The 26,816-nt window shown below is 39.4% G+C and overlaps 1 protein-coding gene across 2 annotated transcripts in view; it reads right to left on the reverse strand.

The window, feature by feature from the left end:
• The window catches only part of AGBL1 (AGBL carboxypeptidase 1), a 449,484-nt gene that overhangs the window by 381,461 nt on the left and 41,207 nt on the right, over positions 1-26,816 (reverse strand). For both annotated transcript variants that reach the window (XM_087972790.1, XM_087972789.1), the window contains exon 5: positions 21,540-21,633. In XM_087972790.1, coding sequence (XP_087828916.1) covers positions 21,540-21,633 — 94 coding nt within the window. The remainder of the gene's footprint in view (positions 1-21,539; positions 21,634-26,816) is intronic.

Genomic DNA, 26,816 nt, shown 5'->3' on the forward strand with positions numbered 1-26,816 from the left:
GCTCTTTTATTTTCTTATTTAAAATTACACTTCCAGAAACTAGAGGTCCTTGATACTCTCCAAGTTTGGTTGTTGGCTTGCAGATGTTTCATGATCCAAATTAAGTAACATCATCTCTAGTCATCATCATCATCATGAGTAGCACTGATGTTGTTATTGCTATAGTTTGGGTCATAAAAACTCTGCAAGAAAACAACTAAGCTCAGCACACACTAAGGATACCTCATTTCAACTCTGAGCTAAATATTATTCTTTATTGGTATTGGCCATGATGGCACAGTGGTTAGAATGTAGTAGTGCAAGCTAACTTACTGCTCACTGCCAGGTGTTTGATCCTGACCTGCTTAAGATTGACAGCCTTCCATCTTTCTGAGGTTGATAAAAAGAGGATCCAGATTATTGGGAGCAATGTGTTGACCGTAAAGCATTATGAAGTGGTATATAAGTCTATTGCTACTTCTGGAAACTCCAAGCAATTTACAAAGTTTCATTGAAACAGGGTTAAAAACCAAAACCATTAATAACAATTATAATTCAATTAGAGGAAGAAACATGATCTTCATTTGTCCCTGAAAAAGCACATCTTCCAAAAAAAAAACCTATGAACAGGAAGATTTGGAAATAGAGGGGGATGCTGTTCCAAAAGGAAAGGGTGGTATAACCAAAAATAAACAATCAAGGCGCAATTAATTCTTAAACATTTTGGAAGCAACTCATGGAGCTGAAAGAATAAGTTCTAAGGCAGAAACAAAGAACTGCCTCCAAGATTTTTATCTTTTTTTTTTTTTTGGAAATTTTATTTGGGTTTTCACACAAAAAAACCATAATACAAATAAAACATCTTTTTTTGAAAATAGCATGGTCCTGGGTTATCACTTCTTCATACAGACACAAACTCAATTTCATGCTCATTTTTGTGTTCTATTCCATATCTTATTACTGTTTTACATTTTCTACATAGGTTTTCCCCTCTTTTAATTTTTTCAACTTTATTTTGATTATCTCATCTCAATTCAAATCATTATATTTATACTTTTGTCTGTCCTGTTTCAATTTCATTTTCTCATTAAACAAATTTTCCCCTGTAGTTACTAATTGGAGTATGACACCTTTATATCTTTTAATTTTATCCATTCAACTCTTATTTAAGCTTCAATGCATACCTTTAAGATTATAACATTCGATATAATACATAACTTCTGCTTGGTACATTCTTAAAATACACACTATATTCTTTAAAAAAGATTATATATATATATATATATATATATATATATATATATATATATATATATATATATATAAAGCACTCATTCCATTCCAATTCAATCCTACCATTAATATTCATTAAAATCTTAACATCTTTAACATTTCTTTTCAATTAAATATCGTACTTCCTTGGGAACACTTATAAATTTTCCATAATTAATTCTTTTTTTCCCCATATTTCTCTTTACTTATATTTTATAAATCATTAATAATAATTAAAATGTTCCCATCCTTTCCTAATTTAATTCTCTTATTCACTTGATTTCATTTATTTATTAACAAACATTCCACTAGATTATGATAAATATTTTATCCATCATTTTAATCATATTTTCTAAAATTATTTCTATTTGTAATATAACAATACTATATTATGTACCTTTGCAGAATCCCTTTTACAATTAAGTTTTCACCCATTATCTCTAAACAGGCTTATACTTTCAATTCTTATACCTTTTCCCTGTTTCTCTATATCTTGTTTCTGTCCTTTATAACTTCTTTTCCTTTCCTTCTTCTTCTCCCTCCCCTTTTTACCCCATTATCTCTCTACTTCTAATTCTCTCTTCTGTAATCCCCTTTTCTGTTGCTTTCTAATATTATACTTATTTTTCAAACTATTCTTCTTTTTTTTGGTTGTTTTTTCAAATCTTAAACTTTTCATTCTCTTTCCCCCCTTTCCTTTTTATCCCCACATAAAATTACTTGATCATTAAAGATGACTTCTTCTTTGTCCCAGTCTTCTTGTTCTGCAAGCATTTCTTGTTGTTTCTCATAGTTCCAGATCTCCATTTCTAAAAATTGAAATATGAAGCCAAAAGAACCTCTTCCTTCTTGTGCATCTTCTTTGTACTTTTTAAGTTCCATTTTCAGTTCTTCTAAAAGTGGTGCCATTTTAAACAACCACCCGATTGATTTTAGTCATTTAAATGCAATAACCAAAAATCGAAAGATCACCAAGTAATCCAAATAATCCAAAGCTGTTTCTTCTTGCTTCTTTTTTCCACTTTGTCTTCCTGGGGTTCTATTATTTTGTTGCCAAGTTTCAGTTAAAATGTATCTTTTAGGAATCTTGTTGAGGTTTCACTGTAAATTCCTTTTAGTTCCAGGCAGTCTCCTCCATTTTTCCAGATCCTGCCCTTTTATTCTTTTTCTCTCCTTTCCTGCTTTTAAAAGCTTTTAAGTATCCAGAAATCTTTATTATCCCTTTATTATCCCATTTTATTTTCAGCTTAAATGCCTATTGATGTCAAAGTGGATTTTTTTTTTCAATTTCTTGCTTAAGTCTCTTAGCTGTCAATATAGGGAAAGGGAGAGAGAGAAAAAATCCCTCTCTCCTTCGCTGCTTCAAAATCTTCTTTGGGAACAATGTTATTTTTTTTATAGTTTAAATTCCAGGGTACCTTACATTGTTGCTTTTGCAGTTTAACCCAGTCAACCAAAACTTTCTCTTCTTATCTTCCTCCTGCACCTTCTTTTCCGGTCGAGTTCTACTTTAAGGTGGCCATTTCTGACCACCGCTGCAACTGCCTTTGGGAAAGGGAGTAATGGCCAGCTGAGGAGAAGAGATGCAGCTCTCTTCAACCCTGCTGGCAGTCTCCCCCCTCTTTACCACCTCTACGGGGTGGCTTAGCCCTGAAACCAGCCGGCTTGGGGTGCTCTGCTGGTGAGCATGGATCAAAACTGCACACGATTGTGGTTTCAGTCTGTCGGCGAAGGAACTCAAACCGTAAGTCAATCAATTTTTATCTTATGTTTATGAATCTGCATATTCATTACATAAACCTATCTGTGCATTAAATTTATCACCATGATAAATATGAAATGCAACAGCAGAAGTGACTGCAGCTAGCAAATGTTGGCTCAGTTCCCTTAATGGGAAACAGGAGTCCTAGGGTTTGGAAGGTGGTTTTGTTTTTTTAAATTAAGCCAGCACATGCTATAAAATTAAGAAACAACAGATTTATAAAAGTCCTGGCAAGCCTATTCTAGACTTCTCAAATGGGGAAAAAAGAGAAAGATGGATGGGAAAAAGATGTCTTCATTAATGTAAATTATAATGTGAAAAACGATCTTATGACCAGAGATAAGTAATGGGAATATCTTGAATTCTAACAAAGGCAATAATTGAACTGAAACCAGATAGGATTCCATTACTATACAGTGTTAAAATCTTTTGTTACCATGAGTACTGTCTCTTAGAAGAAACTTTGAAGCATAAACTTAGTGGCTGAATTTTATTTTATAAGCAATCTTGTCTAGCTGCTCCTTGAGAATGTACATACACAGAGAAAGAGCATTTAAAAACCTTTTTCTTTGATGTTTTTGCTTTCTGAAACTGTTCATTACATGTATCTGCTAGGCTTTTGTATTTATGGAGTTACAGCCTTCCTTTTGATTACAATTGTTGGGCTGATTGCAACACAGCTTTAGTTTGTTCTAAAATATATTTGTCCCTTATGAAAACATCACACATTCCCATCTAATGGGGGAGGGGAGGAACATAAGGAAAAAAGAAAAATAAGAACAGAGAATCAATAGTCACACATACTATAATACCAATGCTTCAAAAGTAATATGGATAACAACTGAATACAAAATCCAATCTGATCAAAATTCCAGGCACCACATTTTGGGAAGGATGTTAACAAATTGGAATGTACCCAGAGGCGATCAGTCAAGGTGACAAGGGGCCTGGAAGGACAAAAAAACTTGAGAAATGATTGGAGGCATTGGGTATGTTTAACCTGGAAAAGATATGAGAACTCTCTCCAGATATACCAAGTGTTGTCAGATAGAAAACAAAGCAGACTTGTTGCAGAAAGACAGGACAGAAAGCAATGAGTTTAAATCACGAGAGCAGATTTTAGCGAGATGTCAGGATATTTTCCTAATGGTGGCTATAGCAGTGGATTCCTGCTCTGATAAATGGTTAAAATGAATTATTTTCAAGACACCTATCAACTGTTATGTTCTATGATTCTATAACCAGGCAGGTCATGTTTTACGAAAGAATCATGGTTTCATTACATGTTGGAACAGACCAGGCATGAATAAACTGGCTACTCAGAATTGTCAAAATCCCCAACCTGACAAAGTTCATTAGAGTTATCACTCTTCCTGCCATTAGCAACATTCCACATTTTCGTAGGTGCAAAAGCAACATTAGGCATCTAATTCTGTACCATCTTGTTTACAGTTTTGTTTAGTTCTTTGTCACTTCCTGTTACCAGCTCCTAATGGGGCCAGCAAATTGTTCATTTGCTAAAAATGTTAAGTGGACCCAACAGATGCACTGCTTCCTGCAGCTGTCTCTCCATCAAGGCTCTGCTAATTTTTGGTGGGAGTAATAGCATCTTTTTAGCCATTTCAACAACCATAATCACGGAAAAGGTTATGACAAGGTTTTGTTATTTGGGATCCAATGTGGCTTCACAGCTACAGAAAAGGGACTTGTTGAAACTTAGTGGTGATTATGGGTCATCTGTTTCCTATCCTACCATATCTTGCCATTCTATTTTGCTTCTGTGAGCTTCAGATGGAATTAATCTCATGAATTAATCCCTAATGCCTGTGTCAAAAGTAACCATGGAAAAGTTTTAGAATAGAAGACTAGGATTATCAATGTATAAACTCTCTCTCTCTCTCTCTCTCTCTCTCTCTCTCCCTCCCTCCCTCCTCTTGCCATCCATCCATCTACTGTATCTACCAGTATATACCGCATTTATCTTTCTATCTATCTATCTATCTATCTATCTATCTATCTATCTATCTATCTATCTATCATCTATCTATCTATTAGAATTAGAAGAACTTTATTGTCATTGTACAAGTACAACAAAACTGTGGATGCACCCCAGCAACTGTTCGCAATACAATAAAACCAAAGCACTTAAAAATGAAGAAAAGAAAAATAGAGTACCCATGTCTCCATTTGCAATTAGAGATTACAATATCTACAAATATACACAAAATATACATCCAACACTGACTGTAATGCTTAGCTGAATATAATACACAAGAGATGGATTGTACTGTAATATGTTATTATACATCTGAATGGGGTATTGAGATTTCACATCTTTTCACATCTTAATAAGGTAGTGACTTTGTGTTTATTTGGGATTCGGATGGCCCAGGGAAAGAAACTATTTGTTAGTCTAGTGGTGTGGGACTTTATTGACCTAAAACACCATCCAGATGGCAGCAGGTCAAAAAGATAATTGCCAGGGTGACAGTTGTTCCGGTTTCGCGTGGCTTCGGTGGCAGCAGGAATTCGCGACTGTCTGTGATTCCTGCTGTGCTTGCCGCCAAGGTGCCCCCGATCCAAATGGGTCAGGGGGATATGGCTGCCCTGTAGAGGCAGCCAAAGAGAGAGGGGAGCCGAACAGGGGGTTGGGGTGTCACAGACCCCCTCCTCGTCCGGAAAAACCCCTTTTTCCTGAGGTGGTGGAGCGGCGGTCAGTAATGGCCTCCACGAAGAAGCCTGTAGCCGGGTAAGATTGTGCTGGAGGAAGCAGGAAAAGTGAAAGTGCTGGCTGAGCCGGGTCAATCAACAACTTTTAAACACCCTGGAAACTGAATCGTTTGAATTGCTGGAAGATACATTGTATCCCTAAGAAGATCGGAAAGCGGCGGAGAAAGCTGTCAAGGGGAAAAAAACTTTTTTTTTCCTTCACTCTCCCACCCCATAGAAACAGCAGATGAAGATTTGGAAAATTTATTTGGGCACTGAAGGTAAATTATTTTGAAAGTTAAAGCCAAGGGATAAAGGATTCCTGGACATTGGATTTAATAACTTAAGAAATCGGAAAACCCTTATTGGAGGTATGGATTTCTGAACACTTAAAAGAAAATTGTTGTTGTAAGTGGGAAGGGAGAGGAAAAAAAATTGGAGCAGAAGTTGAAAAAGGAGGAGATTGCCTAGAACTTTAAAGAAAGATATATTGTAATTGGATCTCTTTGATTAAACAGTAACCCCAGAAAGAGAAAGAGAAGAAAGAACTTTGGTAACTTTGGAATTTTTTGCAATTATTTTTGATTAAAAATACTTGGGTGGTTGTTTTGGAAAAAGTTTTTCACGATGGCATCGCTTGTGGATGAACTAAAAATTGAATAACAAAAATATAAAAAAGAAAAACAAGATGGAAAAGATACTTTGGGCACTCTATTTCAATTTCTAGAAATGCCGGTATGCACTTATGAAAAGTTGACTACGCATCAGGACGACTGGGACAAAGAAGAAGAAGAAGCCATCTTTGATGAACAATGGGTTCTTTTTGGGGAGGAGGAGAAAGAGGAAAAGAAAAAGGGGATTTTAAGGTTTGAAAAAACAACCAAAAAAGAGAAAAATGAGATGAAAGGTGGATACAAGGTTAGAAAACAACAGAAAGGGAGTAAGAAAAGGGAGGAGGAGAGACATAGGGGTAAAAAGGGCAAGGAGAAGAATAAGCAAGAGAGAAAGGAGGGGATGAGAAGCCTTAATGGTGGGAAGCAAGACTTAAAGAAACAAAGCTTATTTAGAGACAATGGGTAAATCTAATTGAAAAAAGGGATTCTGGAAGGTACATAAGATTGTGTTTTTATATGTGTATTTAGAGTAAAATGCTTAAGATATAAATGAGTATCAATATATATGATTAACTTTTTAATGATATGTAGTGGTTATATATGATTTTATTTAGTTATTGTTATGTTTTTACCCCTTTCATAAAATTTATTGTGTAACTTTAGAATGTACTAAACAGAATCCCAATATAAATTAAGTGTTATATTAAGTAATTTTAAGCTAGGGGAATGAGTCAAAGGCATCACTCCAATCAGTGTACAGGAGAAGTATATTAAAAGAGAAAAGATGAATGGATAGATGGAAATAGAACAGACAAAGAATGATAAGTATTATGAACTGAATTGAGATAAGATAAATAAAACAAAATTAAGAAAGATAAAAGAGGGAAGAAGCTATATAGAAAATTGAAAATGGTAATAAGATATGGAATGATATATAAAGTGAATATGATTTTTGAACTTGTGTCTGTGCGAAGAGTTTTTAGCCCGGGATCAAACAGCCTTCAGAAAAGATGTTTTATGTTTGTTTTTGTTTTTTATGTTTTATGTTTTGTATGTTTGTGTATTGTTTATGAAAGGCAATAAAACTTTAATTAGCAAGAAATATAATTTGGATAATAGAATGAAAAGGAGAAGTTGGGATAAGATACGAAGTTGAATAGATAACGTAAATATCTATACCACAATTTGGAACTATTTTGTACGTTCTATTGGTTTTCTTAGAAAGGATTTTTTATGTTATTATGCCTTGATTGTTTGTGTATTGTTTTTGTAAAACTAATAAAATTTGTTGGAAAAAAAAAAAGATAATTGCCAGGGTGTGAGGGGTCTTCTATGATGGCCTTGATTCTGCTTTGGCAGCGGGACCTGGCTAAGTCTTCCATGGAGGGCAGAGGGCCACCAATGATCTTTTGAGCTGTGTTTATCACCCTCTGTACAGTTTTCCTGTCCTCAACTGTGGAGCCTGCATACCACATACCCAGACAATATGTCAGAGTGCTCTCCACAGAGGCTTTATAGAAAGCCAGCAACAGCTTCTTATTGAGATTATTCTTCCTGAGAACCCGCAGAAAGTGAAGCCGCTGCTGAGCCTTCTTCACTATGGCCTTGGTATTAGGGGACCAGGAGATATCAGCTGAAATATGGATGCCAAGAAATCTGATCGTAGGGACAGTTTCCCACTCGTTCTCTGTTGATGATGAGTGGGGCGTGGTCCTGTCCATGTTTCCTGAAGTCCATAATCAGTTCTTTGGTTTTATGGACATGCAGTGACAGATTGTTCTGTGAACACCAGATAGACAGGTTCTCTACTTCTGCCCTATATGCCATCTCATCCTCTCCGGAGATGAGACCAATCACAGTTGTGTCGTCCGCAAACTTTATGACGGTGTTTGTTGCATGGCTTGGTGAGTAGTCAAAGGTGTACAAGGCATATAGCAGGGGGCTCAAGACACAACCCTGGGGGGAACCAGAACTGAGTGTAATAGTGGAAGAAAGGTGGGGGCCAAGTCTAACAGACTGTTGTCTGTTTGTCAAAAAGTTCTTAATCCAGGGGCATGTGGGGCGGGGGGACCTGCAGATTATACAGTTTGGTTACTAGTATATCTGGGATGATAGTGTTAAATGCAGAGCTGTAGTCCACAACGAGCATCCTCACATAGCTCTGTTTGTTCTCCAGATGACTCAGCACTCTATCTATCTATCTATCTATCTATCTATCTATCTATCTATCTATCTATCTATCTATCTATCTATCTATCATGTACTGTATCTATTTACCTATATACAGTACATACATACATACATACATACATACATACATACATACATACATACATACATCTTGGGTAGTTTGGGATTTTCATTGACAATGAAGATTTCCTGGGTTTTGTTATGGCTTACTTGGCTGTTGGCTTAGTATCAGAATCAAGGTTAGTGTTGAAGTAGGTTAGGAAAAGCTCAGCTTCAAGTGTATCCCTACCCAAAGGTGCTTTTTCAAAACACAACTGGACTTTCTTTGTTTTTCCTTGAAGATGTTTCACTTCTCATCCAAGAAGCTTCTTCAGTTCTGACTGAATGGTGGAGAAAGGAATTCTCCAGCATTCAATTAGAACTGAAGAAGCTTCTTGGATGAGAAGAGAAACATATTCTAGGAGAAAGTTCAGTTGCCTTTTGAAAAAGTATCTTTGGGTCAACCATGACCTGGATGATTGAGAATTTCCACTGGCACTCTATCCTTATCCAAAGAAATTCACAGGAGATCTCAGTCTACTTTCTGGGATTGCTGTTGTGGAAATCCAGCAGAGGGGATATGCATGGATGCCATTTTGATATGCTGAGGAAAGATGGGATATAAATCTAACCATCAAATTCTGCAATGTATGACCCCAAAGCCTAGTGGTTTGTAAAGCATAATTTATACCTTGAAACATTGTGTGCCAGAGAACACTATAGTGTGTCAAAGAAACCACTGTTCAGTGTGATATGAAACAGAGGGCTGAAAAGGCAACAGAGGAGGTTAAGGTTCAGCCTTCCATCCTTTTGAGGTGGGTAAAATGAGGAGCCAGATTGTTGGGGGCAATATGCTGAATCTATAAACCGCTTAGAGGGGGCTATAAAGCACTATAAAGTGGTACATAAGTCTAAGTGCTATTGCTATTAAAGAAAACAACGTGGAACACTTAATGACCATCAAAAACCAGGATATTTGCAAACAAAAAAAAATTATTATCACCATCATTGTAGATGCAGCATTTCAGGACATTAGAGAGCCAGGAGCTGTGCCAATCTAAAATTCCCTCTTTGTCTTTTCCTAATCTATGAAAAATTCAGCCACTGGGACAGTTTACATCCCTGATCACCTTGGCTGCCTTTCTGTACCGTCTCTGGATTTTCTCTGAGCCTTTTCAGAACCGTGAAAGGGGAAAAAGCAGCAACAGTCTAAGCAACCTGAAGTCTCTGTGCCTCTTGTTTAAAATGTGTGCATGCCTTGTAAATCTCACTCTGAAAACTGGCTAAGGACAGGACTGGAGCAGACAGCTGCAAAGCTAATTTTAGCCTCATGTAAGAGAACCAGATCAGATTTAAGTCTTGGTGGTGAAAGGGGAAAGGGAAGGAGGCACTGAATTCACAGGAAAAGAAATGCAGTTTCTATCTGACTTTTGAGCAGTGATCAACCTTAACTTTTGACCTTGGCAACTTTGAGATATGTGGACTCCAACAGCCCGCCTGGAGAATTCTGGAGGTTGAAGTACACATATCTCAATGTTGGCAAGGTTGAGAATCACTGTGCTTGAGGCTTTCCAAGTAGTTGCAGATATAAGATGGACTTCCTGGATAGCAGTTGGGATCTGAAACCTCAACATCTTCCGCCATACCAGAGATAGCTAGTTGAACTAGATTTGTCCATGTTACATTTTCTATCCTTTTCCTGTTTGGGGAAAAGAAGCAATCAGAAAAGTTTTTACAATTTAGCTTTTTCCCTTCTCGTCTCACTATCTCACCTCTCCCCTCATCACGAGTCTCTTCAACTCCGGAAGCAATCGCTTTGTTGGTCCAAAACTTACTTAACAGAAAAAAAAATGGTTTCAACTACATCTCCTGTAATTCAGATATGAAGTATATGCTCGTCTGTAGTCCTAATAAAGGTTTCATTTTATTTGCGTTTAAATAATAGAGTTATTTTGTTGATTATCAACACTAGGTATGTACCCCCTTTTCTATCTTAAAGCTGCGGAAATCATTTCTTCTGTTCCAACACTATCCTGGGTAAATATTTCAGCAATTTAGCATCCCCAATTTGTTTTTCACCCTTCCTGTCTTAAAAAAACAACTACACAACATTGTTGCTTTTTATAATTCAGTTTCTAATTTAGCTATCCCTATTTTACAAGTGTTCTGGTGCGGTTCTTGGCAATTATGCCAAAATGAGATACAGAAGAAATGTTTAAATAGCTACTTAAGAGTATTTACATATAGCATCTAAATATATATTTATATAAAGATATTTTTTAAAGAATTGCAAATGAATGCAGAAATAGAATTGAATTTACAGGCTAAAAGCAAGTAGAGCATTTTTTCATATCTATTTTTCCATCCAGCAAAAAGGAGAAGCAAAAATAGGATAAATTCACAAGGCAAAGTCCATTCAATAGTTAACATTCAAGTTGCCACAAATGTCCAGTATTTTATACCATATCATTCAAGGAGAAGTTTGCAGCCAAGGGATAGAGTTTATGCTTTGCATGCAGAAAATCAGAGATGCAATCCCTAGCCCCTACAGGTATATAAAATGAGATGAGAATTACCTTGCACAAGCTTCCAAGCATCTACTGTGTTTCTCCAACAATACGGCCTCCACCAATAGGAAGGCCCAGCATGATTTCTAGGCATGAGGTGAAATTAAGTCCCACCCCCCAAATTTAGGCCTATTTAAACCATGCATTTCCCGGCTATTTCTCACATCCTTCGTTAGAACTACACGAGGTGAAGAGAAATGGGGGGGAAGGGCGGAGGTGGGTGGGGAGAAAACTTGCCTTTAGGAGTGCCCTGAAGGAAGCCTAGGCTAGAAAACCCTGATCTACCGATAGAACATCAGCTGATAGAAGCTCCCCGAAGGCAGAGTCCCCAGCCGCTTCAGGGCGAGGCGTGGCTGCCCGTGTCCCCTCACCATTAGGCAGTGTCTTTCGGGCAATGGAAGCTCCCCAAGGGCAGTCACCAGCCACTTCGATCGGCCAGTAGAAGCGGCCTTGGGGTGAGCGCACACACACTCTCCTCGCCGCAAGGCCGCTTCTATCGGCCGACAAAAGCTCCCTTGAAGGCAGAGTCCCCAGCCACTTTGGGGTGAGGCGTGCCTATGTATCAGGTTCCCAACTGCAAACTCAATGCAACTGCAAACTCAATGCAACTGCAAACTCAATGCAATGTACATATGCTGTTGTCAGAATAATTATCAGTCGACCCCAAGATTCCCGCTGCATTTCTGCTTCCTGAACCAGCCGCTCTTCTTCATCCCCTCAGATAGCCCTATTCCCCCCCCCCCACCTCAATTTCCCACTGCAACCATTTGGATCGCAGGAGGGTCACTAAAGAAGCTTTTGTCTTCTCCTGTCCCACTCTTTTAAATTTCTCTCTGCAACCTTGGAAATCCTCTCCTGGGGACTCCACCCCAGCTCCAACCCTGCTTAGTTTCCATCCTAGACAAGCCCCCTCCCAGGTGTGCTCTGGGAATCCAAGGCTTGTTTCCTTCCCCAACATCTCTGACTTGAGCAGAGCAGGCACTGGGGGGGCAGGGAGGGGGCAGAGCAGAGGAGCTCCTGGGTTTTTTGGCTGAGCTGGGTGAAGATCATCCTGGTGGGCCCAAAGGGTGGCCTTTCAGATTGCTTTAATGATTAACAGGACACTTCCCTGAACCCCCAACTCCCTCCAGTGGGGAGGACGGCGTCTTGCTGGGACTGAGAGAGATGATGGCTGTGTTGCAGGGAAGAAACACCCCCCACCCCAAAAGCCCCTTGGGGAAATGTAAATGAATGAATAAACTCAAAGGGTCTTGGGACAACCCCCCAGTTAAATTGCACCAACAAAAGAGAGGTGGCGGAAGAGCAGGGACCTTGAGGTTCAGAAACTCTGTTAAGCACAAGCTGCTACTTCTTCCCTCCCTGCGCTCATTTCACATTGCCTTTGATCACAAAGCAGATCTTAATGATAAACAACCCTTTTGTAACTTACCAACTGCATGCCCCCAGCCACCCCCAGGTGGCTTAATGTGTTTGGGTTAATTGATTAATTGAGTTAATGATCTAAAGTGATTTTTATTTTGGTCTAGAGCAGGGGTGGGCAAACCACGCCCGCGGGCCACATCCAGCCCGTTGGTCTGTCCAATCCGGCCCACCCCTGAAAAAAAATCGCTGGGTGTGGCGTATTGCCCTGTGCCGCGTGGCCCCAAAGCTGCAAAACAGTGCGGAGCGTTCTCGGGGTAGGAAAGAAAGAACTTTGCAAAGGCCTCGGCTGGGAGTTCGAAATCACCTTGAGTGCGGCCTCTCCGAAGGTGAGTCCCCGCCGATCCCCTTTTTTTCCGGGGCTTCCAGGCTTAAACTTTGCAAAGGCAAAGTTTGCAGGCTGGAGTGGGAAGGGTTCCGCCCAGCGGGTGGGCGGGCTGCTTAAACTTTGCTCGGGCGGCACTTTAAAAGCCTGCTCCCAGCACCCGAGCAACTTCCCAGCAACTTTCGGCTTCCTTTTAACTCGCGGGCGCTCGCGCCTGGCCCCGAGCCGCGTGGCGGAGGAAGCCCAGCGGGCGGGCGGGCTGCTTGGAGGAGGCGACCGGCGGTGCTCCAGCAGCAGCAACAGGCAGTTCCGCCGGGCTCTGCTCAGGTGTCCGGCTGGGGCTGTCAGGAGTTGCTACCGCCGGCGCAGCTCGCGCAGCTCCAGTCTCGTGTTGCCTTGGGAAGGAAAAGGCAAAACCAGGAGCCGCTGAGCCTGAGCCTCCGGTGCCGCTGCTCCCATTGCAAAGCACCGCGGCTCTTCCTTTTTGCCTTTCCCTTCCCGAGGCAACGCGGGACTGGAGCCGCGCGGCGCGCCAGCTGGCGGTAGCAACTCCTGACTCAGGGGCCTCCGAGGGGAGGGGAAGGAGGAGAAGAGGGGGAAGGGGGAAGGGGGCGATTCCCAAAAATATTGTGCTGACCCAGCCCGTCTGTCAAATTTTAAAGTCAATGCGGCCCCGAGCCGAAAAGTTTGCCCACCCCTGGTCTAGAGAGAACATGAGTTTAAAAAGAAAGAGCTATTCTCTGGAATTCAAGAAAGCAATCGCTTTGGAAATAACTAAAGAGAAGATGATGGATGGAATAGACGAGGTTTATCGAGTCTTCACAAGATATGCAATGAGAAATAACTTACGAAGAGAAGTTCACATCAGATTTACAAAGAAAACCATTAAAACGCAAATATTGCATGTGGCAAGAGAGAAAACATTGAAATATAAAGACAAGGAGACTGTGGTCCTGAAACAAGTACCCAGAAGAGTGAGAGAGATGAGAAGAGAATACGATTTCTGACTAAAATTCTACTTAAAAAAAGAGGTGAATTATAGATGGCTGATTCCAGAAGATTTAATGTTCACATGGCAAGAACAGAGATATAGAATTGACTCAATTGAGAAAGCTGAATTATTTTACATAGAATATTTTGGAGGGAAGAGGAGGAGGCAGAAAAAGAAATGTCACTTACTGAATTCCAAGAAGACTGCCAAATAGCGGCTGAAAAAGAAGAAGGTACAGTAGGTGGAAAGGTGGAAGTCAAAGAACAACATGAACCAAGATCTACAAGAGCTGCTAAACCTAACTACAAAATATAACCATGGAAGAGAAAAATTGATTACAATTAACATAAATGGACTTAACTCGGCTGTTAAAAGAAGGAAAACTTTCCATAAATTAGAGAAATTAAAATGTGATATAATCTGCTTACAAGAAGTACATATCAAAAGCAACATGAACAATTGCTGATACAGCCAAAATTAGGGAAAATATTTACTTCCTTGACACAATGTAAGAAAAGAGGAGTGGTTTATATATTAAAGAGACCATCCCAGTGAAATTGATTCATACTGATGACGACGGAAGAATATTAATGGTGGAAATAATGGACAATAATACAAAAACACTCCTGATTGCAATCTATGCCCGAATGACAATCAAGAAGAATTTTATAAAAATTACATATGAAAATAATTGAACTGGACTATGTTAATATAGTTATGATGGGAGACTTTAATGGAATTGTAGATAATAAATTGGACTATACAGCACAGAATACAACAAAGCAAAACAGAAAGACTCTCCCTAAATATTTTTTTAAATGATAGATGAAATAAATCTAAAAGATACATGGAGAGAAAGAAATGCTAAAACTAAACAATACACCTTCTATTCAAATAGACACTTATCATGGTCCAGAATAGATATGATATGGATGTCAACAGAATTAATAACTAATATTCAAGAAATAAATATTGAAACAAGTACTTGGGCAGATCACAATCCAACGACAATTAAATGGAAAGGACAAAAAGAAGATCTAGATGGACGTTAAATAATACTATTTTAAAGGAAAAAGACTTCACACAGTGGATGGAGAAAGAATTGGCTTTTTCTTTAGAGAAAACAAAAAAGAAGATACATCAATGCAGAACATATGGGATATAATGAAGGCATATGCCACAGGCTTGATAATAGACTATACAAGGAAAAGAAATACCATGAAAAGACTAGCCTCTTAGGCATTAGAGGATGAGTATAAAGGACTTGAAAAAGAGCTACAGAAAATGCCACAGAAAAAGGACATTAAGTTAAAAATGAATATAATTAAACATAAAATGGGACTAATAGAAAAAGAAGAACTAGCACAGAAAATCAGAGGTGCGAATCAGAACTACTTTGAAGATGCAAATAAACCAGGTAGATGGTTAGCATATAAATTGAGAAAGGAGAAAGAATCAAGGAAAATATTGCAATTAATACCGTGTTTCTCATATAATAAGGCTGAGTCTTATTTTTTTTGAGCCCTGAAAAATGGCTAGGCCGTCTTTTCGGGGTGACTTAATTCCCCCCTTGCATCTTTGGGTGGGCGGTGATGGCTTGGATGTTGACCTCGGCGTTGGTGGGGCACTTCGTATCGGGTCAGCGCAGGCAGCACCATATCCGGTGTGCAACAAAAGTACTTCCTAACGGCAAGCCCCCCCACCACCATTCCCCCATTTCACATGTTTTAATATAGGCCTTAATTTGGGGGAAGGGCTTAATTTAATTTCATGCCTATAAAACATGCTGGGACTTCCTATTGGGGAAGCCGTATTGTTGGAGAAACAGGGTAGTAAAGAGAAGAAGGAAATTATATGAGACTATTATGGGAAACTATACACAAGAGAATATTGATGAGGAAAGAGTTAAACAGTACTTACAGAATGCTAATCTACCCCAGATACCTAAAGAGATTGAAACGATGTTAGAAAGCAATATAATGATGATGGAGTTAACTGAAGCTCTTAAGAAGCAAAACAATGGAAAGGCACCAGGCCCAGATGGACTTCTGGCAGAATTTTATAAAACACTACAAGAACCTTCCATTGCTAGAAGTTATGAATGAAGTTATGTCAAGAAGAAGATACTCAAATCATGGTCAGAAGCTTATATTACACTTGTCTCAAAAGAGGAGGCCAATCCATTGCAAATCAAGAACTATAGACCTATTTTCTTTACAGATTATAAAATTTTTGCTTCAATATTGGCAATATTAAAAAATACTTAAACAATTTTATCCATCCTGATCAAAATGGATTTCTGCCAAAGAGACAAATTAAAGACAATATGAGAGTAAACTTGGACACTTTGGAATACTACGAGGCACACCCTGAAAAACAAATGGCTTTGATATTTCTAGATGCACAGAAGGCAATTGATAATGTGAATTGGCGATTCATGTTATTACAGCTGGAACAGATGGGCTTTGGTAAAAAATTTATTCAAGCAATAGAAGCTATATATCATAATCAAACGGCAAAGGTAATGATAGAGGGAGAACTGACAGACTCTATCGATATAAGGAAAGGAACAAGACAAGGGTGCCCACTATCACCTTTGTTGTTTGTGTTAACTTTGGAAGTGCTAAACAGAAATATTACAGAAGAAAAGGATAAAAAAGGGATGGAAATTAAAAAGGAAGAATTTAAGTTGCAAGCATTCGCAGATGATCTGGTTTTCATTTTAGAAGACCCACTAGAAACAGCACCAAAACTGATAGAAAAGATAGAGGTATATGGAAAGGTGGCTAGTTTGAAAATAAATAAAGATAAAACAAAGATCTTGACAAAGAATATGCTATCAAGATAAAAAGAAGAACTGGCAGACCTATTGAAAATTCAGGTCACGAATAAGATCAAGTACTTGGGGATACATTTGACAGCAAGATGTAGTACATTAAAAGAGAATTATAATTATATAAAACTTAAGCAGCAAATAGCGCTAGATTTGGCAAAATAGGAAAATTTACAACTGTCATTAATAGGGAGAATATCAACAATCAAGATGAATACACTACCCAGAATTTTATATTTGTTCCAAAGAATTCCAGTTAGGCTTGGAAAAGATTATTTTGAAGATTTAAATAAAATTGTGTTGAAATATATATGGCAAGGAAAGAAAGCGAGAATAAAGTTAAAACTTTTGCAAGATGCTAGAATAAGAGGAGGATTTGGTTTGCCTAATTGGGAGTTGTATTACCAAGCTACAAATTTGATGTGGGTTAAGGAATGGATAACATTAAGAAATACTAGATTGTTGACATTAGAAGGACATGATCTGTTGTTGGGGTGGCATGCTTTTTATGGTATAAAGGAACTAAAACACAGGGCTATTTTAGAAGACATCATATACAGGAGTCTCTGTGGTTAAATTGGGAGAAGATTAAAAGACAGTGCTATTTGAAAATTCCAGTCTGGCTATCAACTATTGAAGCATTTTCTTATCCTATAATATATAAAAAGGAACAAACAGATAAGGTGAAATATTGAATGAAAATGGTAAACTTAAATCTATGCAAAAACTAGAGGAACAAGGTGTGAAGATGAATTGGTTTTCATCCAAATACATTCAAGGTATGACAAAGATTTTAAAACAGAAGGTTTCTATGATAAACTGACTGACTTAGATAAGATTTTGACAGGTACTGATGAAAAGGTGATTAAAACTTGTATGGATATTTATTAGAAATTGAACTAGAAGAAGAACAAGTTAAAGAAACTATGATTGCTTGGGGGAAGAATTTTGGATATGGGATTGATCTGGAAATGGCAAAAATTGTGGTCTCAAAATTATAAAATGACAATGTCAACAGCATATAAAGAAAATTTGTATAAGATGTTTTACAGGTGGCATTTTCCCCTGACAAGAATAACAAGGATGTTCAAGAACAAATCTGAAAATGTTGGAAATGTCGTCAGACACCTGGCTCATATTACCATATGTGGTGGACTTGTGCAGATGCCAAAAAATATTGGACTAAAATCCACACATGGTTGGAAAAAATGACAAAAAAGCATATAGACTTGAAACCAGATATATTTTTATTGGGAATTTTACCTGAAATATATAGTAAAGAATTGAAATACCTGATTGTAAATGTATTAACAGCGGCTAGGATTGTATTTGCCAAAAACTGGAAAAATGATAAAATACCATTACAGGAGGAAATCATTAAGAAAATATTGGAATGTGCTGAAATGAGTAGATTGACATTTGAAATCAGAGAACAAGATGATAAACAATTTTATAAAATTTGGGATCTATTCTATCAATAGTTAGACAATAAAACATAGTAATGAAATATGTAGATTCTTAGAAAATAATAAATATATAAAGATGTATTCTTTTCTTATTATATCTACAAAATGATTATAGGATAGATATGAAGTGATAATACGAACTGTCATAAAACAAATTAAGTAAAATATGGATTATTTCATAAAACATGAATGAATAAAAGTATAGTCAAATGATTGATTAACAATGATATTAATGTATTTAATACTTGATTGAAAATATGAGAATATATACAATGTAATTGTAATTGAAAACTACGAAATGGAAGCACAAAACAATTTGTAAACCAACCGACACACTGTATGTATATATATGGAAGATGGCTTGATGTTTTTATGTTTTGTTTGTCTATGTTTGTCTTAAAAACCAATTTAAAAAAAGAAAGAAAGAAAGCAATCGTGGAGGATTCTCGTGGTAAGAATCTGATTGCTTTGTGCAAAGAGAATATGTTGCATCTCCGTATGGTCTGAAAATGGAGAGCTGAGTACCTCAGTCAACAGGTGCAGAAGGGAAATGCCAAGAAGCGCAGGTGTGGATCAGGTCAGCATCCATTATATCCTGAACTTGAAGACACCATCTCTCAATATTGCTGACAGGAAAGCAAAGGCTTTGGTTGTACGCAGGGCTGATATTCAAGCATTTGCCCTTGCAATGGCATCACAGTTTTAAATTACCCAGGGAGAATTCAAAGCCTCTCATCGCTGGCTGGATGGCTTCCTTCAGCGATATGAATTGTCTCTGAGGAGATTCACCTCTCTCTTCAAGCTAGAAGATGCTGAAATTGTCAAACGGGCACTTGTTTTTAAATAATTTGTTGACGCCACTGATTTCTCCAAATATAATGTCTCTCACATGATTGCAATGGATGAGACTGCAGTTTTTATGGGCCAAGAGGCTCAAACAACAATTGATAAGAGGGGTGCCTCGTCAATTTACATTCCATCAACTGGATATGAAAGCGCATGTATTACATGCATCTTGGCCATTCGCCTGGATGGGACAAAAGTAGCACCTCTTGTCATTGCCAAGGGCAAAAAAGAAAAAAATTGAACATGTTTCAGGGACTTATATGCTTGAAACCGAAAAGGCTTGGATCAAGTTAATACTGCCACTTGTTGTGTGAGGTGACCAAAGAGGCATGCTGATATGGGATGCAGCCAGCACTCACTGTGCCAAAGACATGAAGCGTTTCCTAGCACAAAAAACAGTGAATCAAATAATGATCCCAGCAGGAATGATGGCACATTTCCAAACCCAAGACATTGCAGTAAACAAACCATTCAAGGAAAAATCTGCAGGTACAAATCAATGACTACATTGAGAATCGCATGGAGAGAAACCAATGAGGAAACTTTGTGAAGCCTAGCCTGGCAGAGGTTGTGAGTTGGGTGAAGAAGGCACCCACTGACACCTGTGTTGCCAATGCACTATGAGCAGGATACATGGACAAGAGATACTTCTTTAAGGAGACCTCTATTGCTAAACATCAGCAATTGGGACCAATTCTTTTACAGGCAATGGAATCACAAGAGATTCCAGGCGGAATTCAGGCTTTGGAGTGTTATGACGATGTCCCAGAAGAAGATGACATAACTGTTTTTGAATAAATTGTTCCTACGTATGTTTGCAAAAATTGTTCCTGTGTTTGAATAAATTGTTCCTGTATTTGAATAAATGGCATGGTTTATTTATTTTTATTAAAATGGTGGATTTTTAATAAATTGGGGTGTTGCTTTGTGGTTCCCCTGGGGGTGGTGGCTGGGATTTGGCATGCAGTTGGTAAATTACAAAAGGGTTTATCATTAAGATCTGCTTTGTGATCAAAGGCAATGTGAAATGAGCGCAGGGAGGGAAGAAGTAGCAGCTTGTGCTTAACAGAGTTTCTGAAGCTCAAGGTCCCTGCTCTTCCACCACTTCTCTTTTGTTGGTGCAATTTAACTGGGGGGGGGGTTGTCCCAAGACCCTTTGAGTTTATTTATTCATTTACATTTCCCCAAGGGGCTTTTGGGGGGGGGTGTTTCTTCCTTTCAACACAGCCATCATCTCTCCCGGGCCCAGTAAGACGCCGTCCTCCCCACTGGAGGGAGTTGGGGGTTCAGGGAAGTGTCCATTTAATCATTAAAGCAACCTGAAAGGCCACCCTTTGGGTCCACCAGGATGATCTTAACCCAGCTCAGCCAAAAAACCCAGGAGCTCCTCTATTCTGCCCCCTCCCTGCCCCCCCAGTGCCTGCTCTGCTCAAGTCAGAGATGGGGGGGGGGAGGAAACAAGCCTTGGATTCCCAGAGCGCACCTGGGAGTGGGCTTGTCTAGGATGGAAACTAAGCAGGGTTGGAGCTGGGATGGAGTCCCCAGGAGAGGATTTCCAAGGTTGCAGAGAGAAATTTAAAAGAGTGGGACAGGAGAAGACAAAAGCTTCTTTAGTGACCCTCCTGCAATCCAAAATGGTTGCAGTGGGAAATCAAGGTGGGTGGGTGGGGAATAGGGCTATCTGAGGGGACGAAGAAGAGCGGCTGGTTCAGGAAGCAGAAATGCAGCGGGAATCTTGGGGTCGTCTGATATTTATTCTGACAACAGCATATGTACATTGCATTGAGTTTGCAGTTGGGAACTTGATGCATAGGCACGCCTCGCCCCAAAGTGGCTGGGGACTCTGCCTTCAAGGAAGCTTTCGTTGGCCAATAGAAGTGGCTTCGCGGCGAGGGAAGTGTGTGTGTGCACTCGCTCCGAGGCCGCTTCTACTGGCCGATCGAAGTGGCTGGTGACTGCCCTTGGGGAGCTTCCATCGCCCGAAAAACACTGCCTAATGGTGAGGGGACCCGGGCAGCCATCCCTTTCCCCAAAGCGGCTGGGGATTCTGCCTTTGGGAAGCTTTCGTCGGGCGATAGAAACGGCCTTGTGGATATGGGCCGCTCTAGGTGGGGGAGGAAATTAAGTCATCCCCGAAAAAATAGCCTAGCTGTTCTTTCGGAGGTAAAATAAAATAAGGCCTGGCCTTATTTTGTGAGAAACACGGTAGCATCTTGTAACACATAGACACCAAACAGATTTGGGACACACATGAGCACAGATGCTCACATAACCCTTTTCCTATCAACTGTACAAGATGGTATTTAAATTACAATGTTTAGGATTCAAGAGAAAGAATAGCGCATCAAGAGCCACGATAGTCATCCTTTTCTCTTGTATCCATCCCAAATTTCATGCTTTGGCTTAATTTGGATTGAGACTAGAAATAAAATATCATTTTTACCCTATTCCAATCGTAGGCAAACATGGTGCTTTCTTCTCAATCTGATATGTCTAAAGGTGGTATTTTATGAGTTTCTCAACTTACCTTGTTGTGGTGGTATGCTTCTTGGTATATGGTGTGATAACTTGGAAGAGCAATTCCATCGCTCCATTAATGCCCAACATAGTTCCTACTGTAACTGCAATGAATGACAGAGAGGAAAAAAACAGACTCAGAACGTGGAATTTGGGAAATGATCCTTGTAGACACAATAGAAAGAAATTGTCTGCAATTGCCTTTTTTTATTCTCTTCAAAATCTTCCCTAACAAGTAAATGTAAAAAGCATCTTTATTAGCTTAACATGCCTACTCATCTTATCCATTGCTCCATCCCTCAAACCATGAATGTTCAGATTGTATTTTAATTTCAAAGATGGCAGAAATACTGTCAAGCAGGAAATCTAGGTTGGACCGACATGAACAAAGAGGCAGAGTTCAATTCTGAGTCACACGTTTATTCAGAGCGAGATAAAGGTGAATTCTTCCATAAAGTGGAAGAACCCCAAACAATTTATTCAGCATCCTTTTATCCTGAGTTTGGTTGCACAGGCTGGAACATCCATTTGCATCAAAGTAGATAAAAAACAGAAGTTGCTGCAACATAATTCCTTACCAAGCATATTTAGAAAGAAACGAATTTAGCAAACCCATTGCCCCTATTTGTAGTTTCCTATCAGCTTCTCCTGAGATCTGGACAGTTAATATTACAGGTAATCCTTGATTTATAACATATCATTTAGTGACTGTTCAGTTACAACATCATTGAAAAAAGGCCATTTTTCACATTTACGACCATTGCAGCATCATGATCAAAATTCAGACAGTTGGCAACTGACTCATATTTATGATGGTTGAAGTGTCCTAGGGTCATGTGCAGAGGTGGTATTCAGCAGGTTCTGACCAGTTCTGGAGAACTGGTAGCGGAAATTTTGAGTAGTTCAGAGAACCGGCAAATCCCACCTCTGACTGGAGATTTTATAGTATCCTTCCCCTGCCACGCCCATCAAGCTACACCCACAGAACTAGTAGTAAAAGAAATGAATCCCACCCCTGGTCATGTGATCACTTTGTGTGACCTTCTGATAAGCAAAGACAATGGGGAAACCAGATTCACTTAACTACCATGTTACTAATACCTGCAGTGATTCACTTAACAACTGGGCAAAAGAGGTCATAAAATGTGGACAAACTCACTTAAAAATGTCTCGCTTAGCAACATAAATCTTGGGCTGTACTATGGTTGTAAGTCAAGGACTATCTGTATTACAACTCATTTATTCCCCTTTAATTCAGTCATTTTAGTACAAGAATCTTGAACATTATAGTCCTGATCAACAATACGAAGGTGCATTATCCAACACCAAGACTAAGGACTCAGCCCAGATGGTGGTTACCATTACACTAGTTCTAGCCATAGCAGGACAGGGTGGGCAACACTGACAGGTAAAGGGCCAACTAACTCATGGTCTGTCAAAGATTTTAATACTGAGCCATACATCTAGCTCAAAATCGTGGGGGGGCGGGTGTCACACAGCTGAAAGAGACCATTTAGTCTTGAGCACTTGCTCAACAAAGGAATCAAATTAACGCATTCTAGACAGATAGTTGTCTAATTTCCACTTAAAGAGATCCAATGAACGGGAACCTACCACTTCTTTGGATAATTGGTTCCACTCTTGAACTGCTCTGGCTGTCAAGATTTTTTTTCTCCAGCATTCAATAGACATGTTCTTCTAACTTGAATCTATTATTCTGTGTCATGCTCTCTGGAGCAAGAGAGGACACTTCTTTCTATGAGATATCCTTTCAGGTAGGTAAAGAATGTTAGCAGACCCTTTTCAATCACCTTTTCTTAAAGTTAAATGCACCTAAAATATATGTAAAGTCTCTAATGCTAAGAAAGATGGAAGGAAAGAGAAGATGAATGGAATGGAATGGAATGGAATGGAATGGAATGGAATGGAATGGAATGGAATAGAATAGAATAGAATAGAATAGAATAGAATAGAATAGAATAGAATAGAATAGAATAGAATAGAATAGAATAGAATTCTTTTATTGGCCAAATGTGATTGGACACACAAGGAATTTGTCTTGGTGATTATGATCTCAGTGTACAAAAAAGAAAAGAAATATTTGTCAAGAGTCAAGAATCATCAGGTACAACACTTAATAATAGTCATAGGGTACAATAAGCAATCAAATCATACTAGGAAACAGTCAATAAAAATTGTTAACAGCAGTAGAAGGATTTGCTGAAGCTGTAAATTGGAGGCTTCCTGATAGAAAGTTATACCAGAAAGTGCACACTAAAACAGGACCTTGGATCACCACAAAAACATAAAACATATACATGTCTTTTAATTATTTAATACTAAAATATTTAGTGAAAAGTACAAATCATTTTCAAATGAACGCATTTAGTGATTAAATAATTTTTACTTGGCTGGCTTGACCTCAGGCTGGTGCTTTCAGCTTCATACTTATGCGAGCAAAGCATGATCGAAGCTGCCATCTCTCTATAAATACTGGTGGGGAGGTGTGGTGTGCTGGCTCTATTGTAAGTGGGCTGGTTGGCTGTGTTGTTATTTCTTGATTGGTTGATGTTTGCAGATTGGTTGGCTTTTTCATAAGAACCTGTGTGGCTGAGGTGCTGACTGTATGTCTATCAGCCTCCTGTGTTGTAACAACCTGGTGTGATGACCTTCTGAGTTTTATTGTTGTGACCTCCTGGGTCTTGTGCTGTAATCTCCTGGGTCTTTGAGGTTTTGTGGTGTAACCTCCTGAGTTCTGTGATGTGATATCCTGAGCGGGTGGCTGTGATGTAACATTCCAGGTTTTGGTTTGGCTCTGAGTTTGAGGTCTGGTTATGTGTTCGTGGCATGTGTCAGTTTGCTTGGTTTGGGGGAGGTGGGAGGTATCATCCCGTTTATTCATGTTATGGGGGTGTTTCTCTATTTCGATGGCTTCCCTGATTATTCTCTTGTTGAAGTGTTCAGTATTCGAGATTAATTTGGTACCCTCTAAATGAATGTCATGTCCTGTGGCTTTAAGGTGCTGGAAAAGGGAGGAAGTATTTTCTTATTTTCTGACTGCATTCTTGTGTTCTGCGATGCATGCATTTATTCCCCTGTTGGTTTGTCCAATGTATGTGGCTGGGCAATTGTTGCATGGTATTTCATAAACTCCTTGGTTTTCTAGCTGGATCTTGTCCTTGGGGTTTCTTAGGATGTTGGCTATTTTTTGGTCAGTGCTGAAGGCTGTCCTGATACTGTGTTTGTGGAGAATTTTGCTGATTTTGTCTGTGGTGCCTTTGATGTAGGGGAGGAAGGCGATACCGTTGTCCTGTTCTGTGTCTCGGTTGTTTGGGGGTATCTCCCTTAGGATTATGTTGGTAATTGTGTTTCTTTGGAATCCTTTGGAAATTAATACATTAGTGAGGGTGTGTAATTCTGTTCTCAGGTGGTCTTTGTTGGCTAGGCATTTGGTTCTGGAGATGAGGGTCTTGGTTTATCTGTGCAGGGTGGTGATGGGATTGTGCGTTTAAGTAGCGTTTGGTGTGTGTTCTCTTCCAGTGGATGGTGTGTCCTAGGGAGCCATTGGGTTTTTTGTAAATTAGGATGTCCAGGAAAGGAAGTTGGTTGTTGGCTTCTGTTTCCATGGTGAGAGGGGTGATCCCATAGGTCCTCCTTCTATCTGTTTGTATCTTTGTCCATTGTGGATGAAGTATGTGTTGGTTAGGCAGTGGTTGGTCAGATCTAGGATGTGCTTAGGAGGGTTGTACTTGTTTTGGATAGCTGTCAAGGCTTCTTTAGTAGGTAATGTGGGTGAAGAGGGATATGACATCGAAGCTCACGAGTAGGTCACTGGTTTGTAGGTTTTGTTTCTTTATTGTTTCTATGAAGTGGAAAGAGTTTTGTACGTCTGAGGTAATGGATTCTGTGTAGGGCTGGAGTTGTTTGGCAAGAAATTTGGCAAAATTCTGTAGAGGTGAGCCTATGGAGCTGACTATGGGTCTGAGTGCTGTTCCTTCTTTGTGTATCTTGGGGAGGCCATAGAGCTTAGGGCAGCTGGATGATTTTCCTCTGGGGATGATAATTTGCTGGATCTGTTTACCGATGGGAGAGGCTTTTATTTTGGATTTGGTGGTTTTTTCCAGGTTGGTGGTGGGGCAGATGAGATTCTGCTGAAATGTCGCTATAATAAAAGCACAAATATTAAGATGTGGAAAAATACGTGAAGAACCTAAATACCATATATATATAGATAAATATATACTTGTTTTCTGAGGTTTTCACGGGTATTTGTATGTGGATCTTTGGTTATTCGGGTTTTCTCCCGCGTAAAATTGGAAGTATATTGGCGACGTTTCGACAAAACTCATTCATCATCTTCAGGCTTGTGTCTTCAGCTTTGTGCTTCTTGGAGTAATGTGAGCTTGCAGCTGTTTTTTCTTTTAACTGCCAGTGGGAGTGCGGCTTGACTGGGTGGGGGCTTGGCTGTGTTCTGATTGGGTGGGGTGTGTTCTCATTGGTTGGGGGCTTGGCTGTGATCTGATTGGTTGGGGGGTTGGCTGTGTTCTGATTGGCTGGGGGTGTGTTCTGTTCAGGTGGGGGCTTGGCTGTGGTCAGGTTAGTCTTAGTTGTCAGGGGATCTGGGCTGGTGAGCTGTGATCCTGTTGTTTGGCTTCACATTCGTGGTCGTGCCACATCTTCATGTTGGGTGTCAGTTCGCTTCATGTATGGGTAGGAGGGGTTTGAAGTGGGTAGTGATGCAGCTGCATGCACTACATGCACTAATTCTTCTGTTGGTTTGTCTGATGTATGTGTTGGGGCAGGCAGTGCATGGGATTTCATATATGCCTTGGTTTTCTAATTCGATTCTGTCTTTAGGGTTTCTTAGGATGGTGGATATTTTTCTGTTTGTGCAGAATGCTGTCTTAATGTTGTGCTTTTGGAGGATCTTGCTGATTTTGTCTGTAGTGCCTTTTATATATGGGAGGAGGGCTTTGCCATTCTCTTATTCTCTGTCTTGGATTTTGGTTGGGGTTTGTTTTTGGATTAGGTGGGTAATCTTCTTTCTTTGGAATCCATTGGCTGTTAGTACGTTAGTGAGAGTGTGTAGTTCAGTTTTTAGGTGTTGTTCGTTGGCTAAGCATTTTGTTCTGGAGATGAGTGTCTTGGCTACGGAATTGATCTGTGCTGGGTGGAAAGAAACCCTAAAGACAGAATCGAATTAGAAAACCAAGGCCTATACAAAATCCCATGCACCGCCTGCCCCAACACATACATCAGACAAACCAACAGAAGAATTAGTGCATGT

This window comes from Notechis scutatus, chromosome 11 (assembly GCF_049901735.1).
Source record: "Notechis scutatus isolate UNSWTSFEM ecotype Mainland chromosome 11, rNotScu1.2, whole genome shotgun sequence".
Lineage (NCBI taxonomy): Eukaryota > Metazoa > Chordata > Lepidosauria > Squamata > Elapidae > Notechis > Notechis scutatus.